The sequence below is a fragment of the Hakea prostrata genome, chromosome 1 (assembly GCF_041222555.1).
Source record: "Hakea prostrata isolate BN-2017 chromosome 1, UWA_Hpros_2, whole genome shotgun sequence".
Classification (NCBI taxonomy): domain Eukaryota; kingdom Viridiplantae; phylum Streptophyta; class Magnoliopsida; order Proteales; family Proteaceae; genus Hakea; species Hakea prostrata.
The window spans coordinates 60,883,203-60,897,598 of NC_142600.1; the positions used below are offsets into that span (position 1 = coordinate 60,883,203).

The 14,396-nt window shown below is 37.7% G+C and overlaps 1 protein-coding gene across 1 annotated transcript; it reads left to right on the plus strand.

Annotated features, from left to right (window-relative positions):
- The first annotated feature begins 1,764 nt into the window (after positions 1 to 1,764).
- LOC149029270 (uncharacterized) lies at positions 1,765 to 3,780 on the plus strand. Its single transcript, XM_089142713.1, has one exon. It carries the CDS (start codon positions 1,765 to 1,767, stop codon positions 3,778 to 3,780), a length of 2,016 nt encoding a protein of 671 aa, XP_088998839.1.
- Positions 3,781 to 14,396: the final 10,616 nt, after the last annotated feature.

A 14,396-nucleotide genomic window follows, 5' to 3' on the forward strand; every position in this document is an offset into this window, starting at 1 on the left:
TTTATTATTTTAAATTGTTTGACATTTATTATCAGTTTTATTTTTATTTAAAATAATAAAAAAGTCTCCAAAATTCATAATAGACAAAAAGTCTATTATGGATTATGGTGAGAGTTTTATTCTCTTTATTTATATAAATGTTTACTTAAAATTTTATAATTAAGATGATGGTAAAATAATTAGTATAAATTCTTTTATAAAAATCATATTTTTTTCTCTTTTTTCACTTATTTACTAATATTTTCTAACAATTTTTTATTTTGACATACCAAACTTATTTTTATTTTATAATTTATTTTTGACAAAATTCACCAAACCATTTTTCATTATTGACCAATAATGAATTCTTGTACTTATTTCTTTTAAATAGGAGTAAAAGGGATGAGAATTTATACCAAAAAAAGCCTTAGTTATGGATATAATCGGGTCCAAAACTTCATCTGACTTGAATGTTTTTTTTCGACTGAAAAATAAAAGACTTCATTTTTTCCTTTACTCTGTGGGGATAGCAGGAATTTAGAGTTTTCTTTCTTTAAGTCATAGTGAATTAAGTATACTTGTTTTGGATCTAATCAATATAGATGGGTGGCTGATCCTATATTAGTTGTGCGGTAGAAAACAAAGATAATAGGGTTTACAATTTTATTTTTTAAAGAATATTAAGGATATATCTATGCCATATTCTCTAATACTATTAATGAAATAGTTACTTAATTCTGCAAATAATTCACGAATTATTCTCAAAATCTGAATAATATGATTTATTTTCTCAAATCCGTAATTTTTCATTCACTAAATTTCTTAATTTTTAATCATGAGACTCACATTAGAGTCAATTTATATAATTAGCTACTTTTCAATCTCTTTGCACAAAAGCACGATCCCGATCATAGACCCATAGACAAGTATGAATTTAGATCATATTATTGTATAAAGACATATATTCAAGACACTTCAAAGGACGAACTATATAGGATCAATTATAGAATGCTGAATACAGAGAATTCCATATGATCGGCTTCTAGAATTTCTCCAACGTCTTTGCACTAAAATATGATCCCGACTCAGACAACCTTGTGTAGGGATCATAGATGAGCAAAATTTCTCTATCCTAGGGAAAATTTTAAAGATTAACATAATAGAGAAATATGAAATCAGATCCTGTCCTTGTACACACACATTAAAGATATTCCAAGAACCAACCTTATGAAATTAGTTGTTCACAGTACAGTGAATTCTACATGATTGACTTCTAACATGAATTGAATATGGCTTTGACATGTTATAGAAAAGTATGATTCCGACTTAAGAGTATAATAGAAGGATACAAGATACAAGATACAAGATAAGCACAATCAGGTGTCAAGGTTATCTAGTAACAGCAATAAATTTGATAGATTTTTTTGCAGTGAGGGAGACGCACAAAAATAAACCTTTCCACTGGCCCACGCGCATCAGTTGGGTTTGCTAAAGATCCCCAAATCCCTTTTTCTTTTTATTACGATCAAGGAGAAAGTCTCCCACATACTTGCCAGCAACGTTCTTGGTTTTTGCCGCTGAGTTTACCTTGACCAAATTCTTACTTGACTCAATGGCAAGTGCCCTCTCTCTCTCTCTCTTTCTAATGTCTATTTAATCCTGGCTGTAGTCTCTAAGTTCAACCTATCAGACGCTTCCTCCTCTCCCTGCTGTAACTAAATATTTTGAGCTTAGTCATCGACAGTGGTCACTGGCAAACTTTTCTTTTGAAGAGAGTTGAAGAACATGGCGCAAGTGTTAGCAGATTGGATCCAGAAAATCTGGGAAGAATGGGAGCTCCGGGCAATGGTTCTTCTCAGCCTCTTATTACAAATCATTCTCATCTTGTTGGGCAAACGCAGAAAGTATATTGCAAAAGGTTGGTTGCAGATCACTCTTTGGCTGTGTTACTTGTCTGCAGATTCATTGGCTACGGTTGCTCTCAGTGTTCTTTCTTGGAGCCAAAGACAACATTGTAGTGATGCAAAGGAATCAATTGCAAAGGCGATATGGGCACCATTTCTTTTGCTTCATCTTGGATCTCCAGACACCATCACTGCTTATTCTTTAGAAGACAGCCAATTGTGGTTGAGACACTTGCTTGGATTAGTCTTTCAAGTTAGTGTGGCATTGTATGTCTTCATCAAGTCTTGGGTTGGCAGCCGTTTCTCTATTCTGACACTTCTGATGTTTGTTCCTGGAATCATCAAGTATGGTGAGAAAACTTGGGCTCTCAGGTGGGCAAGTAAGGATTGTTTTGGAGACTCTTTGCTCAGCTCACCTGAGAAGGAAAAAGGAAACCCTTCTAGGAAGAACAAAGATGCAACAAGTGATGAAGTTCGAATTGAAATGCGAGGGAATCAAGAGGATATATCAGAGGTGGAGATTCTGCACAAGGCGTATCACTTCTTTGTAATATTCAAGCATCTCTTTACAGATCACATACTTAGTATTGAAGATTGGAAGGAAAGCAAGTCTTTCTTCCTTCAAGCTTCAGGGAGAAGTTCCTTCAAGATGATTGAGGTTGAACTAGGGTTTATGTTTGATGTGTTATACACCAAAGCCACCTTAGCCTATACTCATGTGGGCGTCTTCCTCAGGCTGGTTTCCTTAGCTTTCACTCTCAATTCATTTCTACTTCTCATGACCCTCGAAAGGCATCAATATCCGATGATGGATGTGATCACAACTTATATATTGTTTGCAGGAGCTATTATTCTAGAGACCTATGCAGCAATTGATGTTCTAATTTTCTCTGACTGGGCATTTCTCTGGTTAAGCAAGCAAAAGATCAAGATGATCCCAGCAATAGTTAGTCGTACAATGGAGAGAAGATTACCATCTAGACAAAGGTGGCCCGCTTCAGTGGGACAGTGCAGTATAATCACCTCTTGCCTCAAGGAAGTATCATCAACAGAGATACTGCTCGTGGTTCAGAAGCTCTTCTGCATAGATAAAATGCTAGAGAAGCACAGATGGTATACTATTTCAAATGCATTACAGCAAGATGATAAACTAAGAGAAATAATTTTTCAAAAGCTCAAGGCAAAAGCAGAAACTGCAACATGGTTTGAGAAGGACACTTACCCATGTCCAAGAATTGGAGATGGTTCGCTCAGAAACAACAATTATGTCTGGGATTTGATTCGAAGGACTCTGGTGGATGTGGATTTTGACAAAAGCATACTTATCTGGCATATAGCTACTGATATTTGTTATGAATGTGAATTTCAGAACTCACCTGATATAAAACCAAAACGTGAATTGAGCAAGTTGTTATCAGATTATATGATGTATCTTCTCCTGATGTGTCCTTTTATGTTACCTGAAGGAATTGGGGAGATCAGGTTCCAAGATACCTTTGCAGATGTCATGGAGGCTTTCAAGAAAACAAAATCATCATCAAAACGCAACGCTTGTGAGATGTTGTTGCAGGAGAGTAAGAAAGGGAATCATATTGGTGGATCAAACGCAAGTAAGTCTGTGCTTCATGAGGGATGTAGGCTTGCTGAAAGTCTGCGAAGGTCAAAAAAAATGGCGAATTTGAATATGTGGGCAGAGATACTACCTGATGTGTGGATGATGATGTTCTGTCATGCTGCAGATAAGTGTAGAGGAACCATACATGCTCAGCAACTTAAGAGAGGAGGAGAACTTCTCACTCACATCTGGCTTCTCATGGCTCATCTTGGGCTTACTGGAAGAGTTAGATTTTCTACAGAAGGGCAGCAGCAAAGTATTGAGGGTAGACCACCAGTTTAGAATTTCATGTTGTTGTATATAATCTTCTCCTTATCTGTTCATGTTTGTTATATTGTTAGGGTTTGTCTTTTAGAAGGTCGATTCATCTTCTTAGTTGGTTCTGTAATATATGTCATTGATTGATCTGTTAACATACCAGAAGCAAATCCACTCCCCTTGTTACCTGGAAAATGTGGCAATAACCTCCCACCATCAACTTTCCCTATTAAGTGAGCCTACCTCTCATCAAAGCAGGTCGAAGTCGGCGCAAGAAGGCCCGCGGGATCTCTCCAAATTCAAAGCCTGAACAAGGAGCCAAGCCCATCAAATGAAGCTCAAGCAGTGTAGGGCAATAATCGAAAGAGTGGTTTAGGTCGAAATATCAACCACTTGTTTCGCTTATTTTTTTTTACAGTTCAGTATAGTTCCAAAAAAAATGTGAAACAAGTGATCCAGATTCGACCTCGACTGCTTGTTTCCATCCCCACCATTTGGCTGCTCAGTCTCGCTCATTAATTGTACAGCACTGAAGTAATTAGTTAGTTCCATATAACCTCGGACCATCCACATGTGAAGTGAAATATTTTTACCACAAGAAAAGTGAAATACTTTTACCACAAGAAGGGGAAAAAAACTAAAATATCAATCTCACCTCTGGGATTATTAAAAATATTACGTTAAAACTAATTAAAATACAAGAATACTCATAAAAGTGTCCTTTACAATATTTTTCCTTGTTATATGTGGATAAAATATGTAAAGGCAAGATATCCAAGAGGTGGAGGAATACCCCTCACCCATCTATGTAGTCTCCCAAAAGAGAGAGGGAAAAAAACTACTCAGACACCAAACGAAAAGGTTAGAATGAAATCATGCATGTAGTCTCCCTAATTATTTTATGTGGATAAAATATGGGTGGACGAATACCCTTCCCATCTTCCAAAACAAAAAAAAAAAAAAAGAAAAATAGAAGAAGAAGAAGCACTCAGACACCAAAAGAAAAGGTTAGAATGGCGAGAATTAGCATTATGAAGCGCAAGGATCCTTGAATCCTAAACCAGGCTAATTATAGTACTTTCAAAAACCCAGAATAAACTACTAAGAGGAATAGAACCTTTTTGCTTCTCGTCTTGGCTTCTCGTCTCCCCCACGTTCAATAACAGGATTTAGAAACTCTAATGCTTCACTTTTTCTTCAAAAACTTTGATTTAATTCACTTCGGCTTACATCCTAAGCCATTTGGCTTTAGGTCTCATTCACGAGTTAGGTAGAGAAAACTTTGTACTTGACTTGCCCAAACTCCAGTCGCTTTCCTTCAGCTCTGCAAATCCTTACAAATCCCAATTCCTGTGAAGACGACAAAGTACCTACAAATCTTCAGTCCACTCCTTGAGAACTCGATGTTGCTCACAGACTTGTCTTTTTAAAATATATTCAAAACTGCACTTCAGTGAGCTTTCTTTTCATCAAACATTCATTAGGCACAGTTCTTCCTTCTAATCCCCTATCTCAAAGAAATCTCTAAGACTGGTTGTTATGGGTAAACCATCAACTACCGGTTCGTACCGGGTCCACCAATGGTCTAAGTATGATGCGGTGTCAAACCATATATTACATTGAAAACTAATCATGGTCATTGATTCGGAGATAGACATCTGATGATCTAGATGAGATCTAGATAGAAAATAAAATCTATAAATAAGAAGAAGGCGAAGGTAAGGGGAGGACACTTCGTTTTATACAAATCAATCTACAACTTTCTCACTTTCTAATATTTTGAACTTAGGGTTCCCAATAGCTCTGATTTTCTTTCATCCAACATTCAACTAACTTGATCGTCGGAGACGGATCACCGAAAAAGTAGATCGGCTTCGTTTCTAACATTCCTCTTCAGATTACTTGCAAGCTAGCGAAGATCCAACAAGTTCGAACTAGAACAATCTTGCTGGTGTGATCTACTATCTCGGAAGATTCAACACTAACATTTGGGGCCGTTGGTGGGAATATAGCAAAAAGTGATGGCTCAATTACCAGAAGAATAGGATGATGCACCCTTAATTGAAGCCATTAAGGCTGCAACTGGGCTGAGCTTTTGCAATCCCAAGCACAACCCTATATGTTCTAATCTGAGCTCATTCCATCAGGGCCAATGATTATTGTCCTTGGCCCTAAGCCCTACAGGGCCAAGCCAAGCCCATTCCCGCCCTAATTAGCCCTGATTGGGCCGAGTCGGGATGGGTTGGCCTTAATTGGCCCTAATTGGCTCTAATTGGCCCTGGCCTTAACTCTGATTGGCCCTGACCCTAAATGACCTTGATCCTTATTGACCCTGACCCTTATTGGCCTTAATTGGCCGTGGCCCTGATTTACCCTGGCCCTGATTAACCCTAGTTGGCCCTATCCCTAGCCCTGATTGGCCCTAATTGGCCCTGATCCTAAATAGCCTTGTCCTTGGCTGGCCCTAGCTTTAATTGGTCCTATCCTAGGACCTAAAATATCAAATGTAAATTCATAAAATAATAATAATAATAATAATAATAATAATAATAATAATAATAATAATAATAATAATAATAATAATAATAATAATAATAATAATAATAATAATAAAAGTATCATAAATAAACTAAAAATAAAATTCATAGAAATATAAGATGATTCAAGCTCATACAAAATGATAAAATAGTCAATAAGTTGATAGTGTTGCTTTAAACATAAATAAATTAATACTCCATAGTTCTATATTGATCTCTCGAAGTCTCTAATTGCTTTGATGATGGAAATTGAAAACATCTCCCATTATTTTGGTGATGAAAATTGAAAACCCCTCCCATTGATATCCTTATTCAAAAAAAAAAAAAATATTATATTTTAGTTACAAACATAACTATATGTCTATAATAAACTATTTTTTTCCCCTCTCAAATATCACATTGGAGGCAAAAGAAATATGTCAATATTCATGATGAGAAGTTGGGGTGTAGATTTGTTAGATATTAATTCTCTAGTTACTAGCTTTTATTATTTATAATATAGTATCTCGCCTTAGTCCAAAAAAAAAAATCTATGATTTTTTTGGAACTAAAAATGAGTTAGTTCGAAAATTAAAAATTATCTTAAAAATAATATAAAAAGTGAACCATAGTCTAATATAATCAAAATGACTGAAGGTCAAAGTTGAAACTTACATTTATGTCAATGTTAATGTGAAGATTAGGGTAAAATCTAATACATGATTAGGGTCAGGATCGGGCCAAAATAAGGTGGATGCTTCCTACAATGGTAATGAACATATAATTTATTTTTATTAATTTTTTACAAAACATGATCATGTTTTTAAAATTTGACATGTGTCAAATATTCACCCATGTGGATTATAATTGATTCCTCTCCATATGGGTGGAGGGTCCAGACTCAAATCAGGGCCAAAATCATGGGCCTAGATCAAGGCCAAGATTAGGGCCAATATCAAGGCCAAGATCAGGGTCAGGATGAGGGCCAAGATCAGGGTTAGAATCAGGGCCAAAATCAGGGCCAAGATCAGGGTCAGAATTAGGGCCAAAATTAGGGCCAAAATCAAGGTCGAAATCATGGCCAAGATCAGGGTCAAAATCAGGGCTAGAATCAGGGCCAGAATCAGGGCCAAAATCAGGGATGAGCCGGGATGGGCTCGGCGGGCCAGAGAGTAATCCCAGGCCTGCCCTTAGCCCTAGTTCAGGGTCAGAATATTTTGGCTCTAACCGGCCCTTAGGGCCAAAATCTTTAGCCCAAGCCCTATTCAGGCTCGGGGCGGGCTTAGGGCGGGTCAGGGCTGCCAGGGCCAAACTTACACCCCTAGAAGCCATCAAAGCGAGTCAGAGAGATCATCGAGGGAAGAACTACAAAAGAAGTGACATTGCCACCACCAGCACCTACGATGCAAACTTGTCAGAAGCAAAAAACTCTTTAAGGACAATCTCCTCGCCTCTTGGAGCTTCAGAACTAGCAAGGAACACATCCATTTGAGATACCAATAGGAACTTCATAAGCAATATTTGATCCACAGCTGATTCTACTTCAAATGGAAAATATGCAACATCAGATCCTTAAAACTCAGGATCTCATGAGAACACACATTCGTAAAGCTGGAATACCAACACCTATAGGTGTGGCAACACAAACATTACCTATTGGGCATTGAACTCCTCTTTCCCAAGTTGAAGGGGTTCTGAACCAAATTTCTTGGAGGCAAGAGTTGAGGCAACATCGTGGAGAGCCAGATCTAAATCATGAGGGTTGTGGAGAAAGTTTTGATCCAACTTAACATGTTGTTCCACCAATTGAGGTGGAAGGCCAAGTTTCAACTTAAAGAGACAGGAAAACTCTCACAAGAAAGAGCAACCCAAGTACAACTCCTGGAAGCAGCAGAAATCGGAAAGAAAACAGACAAAACTCAATCTGCAATCACTCTAACGTACATGGATCTGAAATTAGCAAGAGATCCGGATCATTAGAAATCAAATTCAGAGATTAGTAAATGAGGTGAACAAAGAAAAATTGGTGAATCCACAAGTCAAAATCCTTTTTCCAAAGGCATTATGGAGACTCCACTTCCTCATAATTTTAAATTCCTAGTGTTCACTATGTATGATGGAAATACAAATCCATTGGGGCATCTTGGCCAATTTAATTTTGTCATGATGCTGGCAGGAGAATTGCAGGCCTTGAAGTGCAGATCATTTCCGTCATCATTAAAAAGACTCGCAACAACTTGGTTTTTCAGTATTAGACCAAATTCAATCCAGAATTTTAGAGAGTTAACAAAGGGTTTTGTCTCACGATTCCAAAGCAGCATGTAGAGCAACAAGACTACAAAAAATCTAGAAGTGATTCGTCAAACTAGGAGAGTCGGTTCGTAGTTACATGAAGAGATTCAATCAGGATTGAATCCAAATCAAAGATTTAAATGAAGTAGTAGCTTATGATGCTATGTTTAGAGAACTAAAAGATGATCATTTGCTTGAATTTCTAATCATGAACGAACCTGCAAACATTGCAGAACTAACATCTAAAACTGATGGAGGAGGAGATAAGAATAAAGAAAGTGGAACACTACATTTTGACCAAAAAGATCGAAGAAACGACATAAATTTTTCAAAAAATGACAATAGAAGTGGAAAGAATGACCAACGTCGAGATCCTGATCAGAATACTCCATTGAATGCTAAAAGGTTGGATATACTAATGTAAGTTCACCACCAAAGATTCTTACTGTGGCTTGCTTTAATGATAGCCAGAGTAGAGGATCAGAATCCAAACAAGTTTTGTTGTTTCCATAGGGATCATGGACATGATACAAATGAGTGTAGAGTCTTGAAAAACGAAATTGAATGGCTGATCAGCCAAGAGCATTTGAATCGCTATGTCCCGCAATGAAATAAGGACTAGCCACGAATGGAACAACCTAGAACCAGAAAAAGAAGAAGTTAAAAGGATTACCAATCAGATTCTCCATTGGAGGATCATGAAGATCCAAAGCCTCGGCAGAAGCAATCACCAGTTATGGGCATTCTGGGGAGTATTGATTTAACTTCTATGGCTAAGTTGAAAGCTCATGCAGATTGTACATTCAGTAGACATACCGATTTGTAATTACCCCCATAATCCTAACTCGGAATCTATATTGCAAGTCCGAGTACCCGAAGCTCTAGCCGAAAGAAGTTGTGGGTTATCCGGATTGAGACCCATCTTTTGGCCCTAGAGCCCATGGATCTGGATTTGGTTGGTGAAGAACTTGCCTTACTAGGAACCTGAAGAAGATCCCGCTGGAAACCGGATGGACTGGATAGGTGGATTTCCAACGTGAGAAACGTCGAGCTGGAAGATGTCCACGAATAAGGTAAGACCCCTCCACATGTTGGTTAAAGTTAGAGTAGTGTTAGGGATCAATCGGGATAAGCAAAGCACCCAAATACTGAAAAGTACTAGGGGGCAATTGCTTAAGGTGGTTGATTGACCTAACCAACCGCCTAAAGCGACTAGCTGGTTAGACTTGGGGAATAAAACCCTGATTTGTCCCCAACACCTTATTTAAAGCCATCCATGACCTAACTACACATTATTTTATTCGTGGAGGATGTTGTGGATTGAGTAAAGGCAGAGCACATGTGGTTGGTGGAGAAGAAACCTCTATTTGCAAAGAAATCTCAGATTTTACTTTGACTTTATATTCAGTTGAGGTTAGTTGATTACTCTCATATTCTATATAGATTTTATATTATTAGAGAGTAATCTTCTTCCTCTAAAATTTGTAGTGATGCATTTCAGTAGTTCAAACCTTTTCCATTGATGATATGGATTGGATCATGCCAGAAGATGGATTCTTATATCCAAATCAAGGGCTGATCTTGTCGAGGAAGATGATGTGGATTTTGATTATTCTTCTTCTATGATTTGTAGTCTAGTGACCTCTCTGTAGTTTTAAGAATGGAATTCGAACATGGATCTACCCAAAACCAGATCAAGAATGGGTGATCAAAAGTCTGAATTTCGAACTTGGAATTCTATCTGAGAGTAGAGCGGTCGTTTAGGGCGGTCGATTGACCCAACCTATTGCCTTAACGGACCAGCCTACTTCCAGAGGCTATTTTGATGTTGTTTTTGCTCTGTTTGGATCTCAAATCTTAATGAAACTTCATGACGATATTCTGGAACCTATTAGTGTGTTTACTTGGTGAGATCTAGCACGATTACCAATACTCTTCTGTTGAAACAAGTATGGTTACAATTGCATGTATATCTGACCTAGTGCTATAATTACTTGATTGCTTTGTTGTATTTGTCATTAGCCTTGTATCTTGTTGTAATTATTGTTATACATGTTTATATGATAGTGATGTGTCATGAATGATGATAGGATGCCTTTTATTACTTTGCATGGTGTGGAATGGTGTGCATGGTGCGACTATGATTGAGGAATATCTAGTTTGGGATATTAGGGGTTGTGGTACGGGTCATTGTCCTCTGATGCCCCTAGCACCTTCATGGTTTATGTCCTACACGATTAGGAGATCTAGACTGCATGATTAGGAACCCACACACGCTGCTACCCTTTCTGCAAGGGTATTGAAGACAAGTGACCCATGATGGTAGTGACATGACTCTATATCCTCCAACAACGGTAGCCAGTCCATGAGGAGACTCAGTGGTCCACTATCAATCATATACTAGTAGGGTTGCATATGATAGGGTTGGGCTCATAGGCGCCTAATAGGCGGTTTGGGTATCATGAGGGCACATGAGAGTATTTTCCCCCAACAATATGTGAATAACCATAGGGTTAAGGAATGGGATCCAACAGAGGTAATCAGTTTGTGAGAGTCTACATTCCTAGGTGGAGAAGGATACTAGACCGACAATGCACTAGGTATAAGGGAAGGTATCTGGACCACATGTAGTGTGTTACCATAGGACCTTGCATTGGGTTTAGAATCCCTGACATGCACCAATGCTCAAACCAATGGTTGTGGTGAGAGACTATAGACATATACCCCTACCATGGTTGATGATGAGGACTGTGTCCTTTACCCGGGATCCCAACAGAGGTAGCCAATCCATGAAGGATCAAAGTGATGAGGCCTACCCAGAGGAGGGTTGGTGGTATATCTTAAAGCATGTCTGCCTGGCGAAAGACTCACATAGTTAGATTACTAGATGCAATTCATAAATCAACATATTACTATTTCATCTGTCGTTCACTATGTGATTGTGGGAGATATGGAATTGTTGCCTTACTGAGTTCGTTATAAGTCATTCTTTGTGGATTATCTTGTTTTCTTCAAATGACTTTACAAAATCAAGAAAAGTTCCCCATGTGTGGGAGAACGCCCCTGAAGAGATATTGGCGGCGACAATGGGATTTGGTCTTGCACAACACGAAGTTTCCTGCGGGTGCATGGAATGCTCTTATGGCACCTATTGATGGAAAGAGAGCCCATGTTGTTCGTCATTTGGATCGGTCTATGAGGAGGGACTTATGACTTCGTAGATTGAGAAATACGAGATAGAGTAACCTAAGAAGATGCAAGAAAATAATAAACATGATGAGACATTTCTTTCGATAATTTTGCTTATGCTATCACAAACCTTATTACATATCCTGTTACCTACCTTAGGATTCACTCTTATGAGACATTCTTTGATATCTTTCAGTTTGGTTTGGATTTCTGGATTCATTTATTTCCTTAATTAATTATTGAATTGTTCTTGCTCATGAATTATGGCATTTTGTGTAATATTTATTACTGATGATATAACTGTGGATCTTGTGGCTGTGGATCACTCCCATGGGTTGTCAGGCTAGCCAGATACCGACGGTTGGGGTGTGACATGATCGGTTCCAAAGCGAATCAAAAAGATGAAAGAAATTATTTTCACAAAAGAAGAAATGAATGGAATTCAAGAGCCACATGATGATGCGATTGTCGTAGTTGTAGAAATTACAAATCGTGATATTCATAGAGTTTTGAGGGATATGGGGTCGGCTGATATTTTATCATATGAAGCTTTTCTAAAATTAAAGCTTGCGGGACTAGGTTGTTTGGTTTTTCTAGAGAATCAACTCTTGTGGAAGGAACAATTGAGCTGACCATAACACTTGGGACTCAATCGAAGACAGTGACAATTGTGACAACCTTCCTAGTGATCGAAGTTTGTCAACCATACAACATGATCTTGGGCAAGCCAACTTTGAATGCAATAGGAGCAATTGTATCCACAAGACATCTGAAGAGTGAAATTTCTACTAAATAAGGAGTTGGAAAATTTAGGTTAGATCGAGGTTTTCTAGACAAGTGCCATACAAAGCCCTAGTCCTAACTGTTGAGGTCATGGACAACAAGGATGAAGATAAAATCCAAAGAGGAGATTCGGTGGAGAAGTTGGAGAAATTCTTCTTCAAACCTGATGGCTTGGAGAAAGGAATCATGATTGGAGCAGAGCAATCTGAAGAGGACAAGAAGGTGCTCACAAATTTTTTATAGCAAAATTATGATATATTTGCTTTGTCAGTAGAAGACATGCCGGGTTTAAGCAAAGATATTAGGCATCATAGCCTTTGGATCAATAACAAAGTGAAACCAATGGGAAAAAAAAGGATAAATTTTTCTACGGAGAAGCAAGATGCAATAAAGGTGGAAGTCAAAAAGCTTAAAAAATTAGGATTTATTGAGCAAATCGAATGTCCAATTTGGCTAGCAAATGTTGTGATGGTGAAAAAGCATAATGACAAATGAAGAATGTGTGTAGACTACACAGATCTAAACAAGGCCTATCCAAATGATTGTTATCCATTACCTCGAACTGATCAACTTACGATGCAACCTCCGGTCAAGCAAATGTTAAGTTTTATGAACACATATTTTGGTTGCAATCAAATTCTCATGAAAAAGGAAGACCAACTTCATACAAAGTTTATGACCAATTGTGAAAGCTATTATTACAAGGTAATACCCTTTGGGTTAAAAAATGTTGGAGCAGCATATTAGAGAGCCATAAACAAATTATTTTCTGATCAGATTGGTCAAAACATGGAAGTATACATAGATGACCTCCTTGTAAAGAGTAAATTGAAGACTGGTCATTTGGTAGATTTGAAAGAATGTTTAAATGTTTTGAGGGAGCATGGGATGATGCTTAATCTTGACAAATGTGCTTTTGGTGCATCGTCTGGAAAGTTCCTTCGTTACTTGGTTACAAACATGGAATAGAAGCAAATCCCAAAAAAATAAAGGCCATCATGGATGTGGAGCCACCTAGCAACATGAAGGGAATTCAAAGTTTAACAAGAAAAGTGGCAACTTTGAACAAGTTTATATCCAAGTATGGCGATAGATTTGTAGCATTCTTTAATGCGTTGAAGAACTTGAATGCCCAAAATGAGTTCAGATGGACAAAAGAGTGCCAGTAATCATTTGAGGAATTAAAGAGACAACTGACTAGTCCTCCAGTTTTATCACAGCCTATCCCAGGAGAAATTGTACAAAATATTTGGCATCTTCCATGGCAGCAGTAAGTATAGTGCATATCAGAGAAGAAGGAGCACATCAGCATCCAATTTACTTTGTAAGTCATGCTTTACTCGATGCTAAATCAAGATATCCTGAAATTGGAAAACAAGCTTTGGCCTTGGTAATAGTTGCAAGAAAGCTAATTAAGGCAATGCTTTCAAGCTCATTCTGTAGTTGTTCTGACCAATTGGCCTATGAAGAAAATTCTTCATAAGCCTGAACATGCAGGTAGGGTAGTATCATGGGCAATTGAATTAACTGAACATGACATCAACTACAAACCCATAGCAGCTATTAAAGCACAAGTTTTAGTTGACTTTTTTGCTGAGAGTGTTTCACCACCTGTAGATGGAGGAAATCCCAATGTAAGTCCTAATTAGCTATTAAAGAATCTTTTCTTTGCTAATGTCAGAAATTGTAGCTTTGAATTCTGATTCTTTTATTGAACCTTTAATTTGCTCCATTATTCTTTAGACTGTTGATAAGGTACTCACTTTATTCATTGTATTGTCAGATTTGGATTTTTCCCCCATATTATTCAGCTAGATGAACACATCTTCTTCTTATGTTAATGGTTGGTCTGTTAATGAA

Excerpts from the sequence above, each read along its gene's own strand:
- LOC149029270 (XM_089142713.1), top strand. The coding sequence starts at position 1,765 with ATGGCGCAAGTGTTAGCAGATTGGATCCAGAAAATCTGGGAAGAATGG.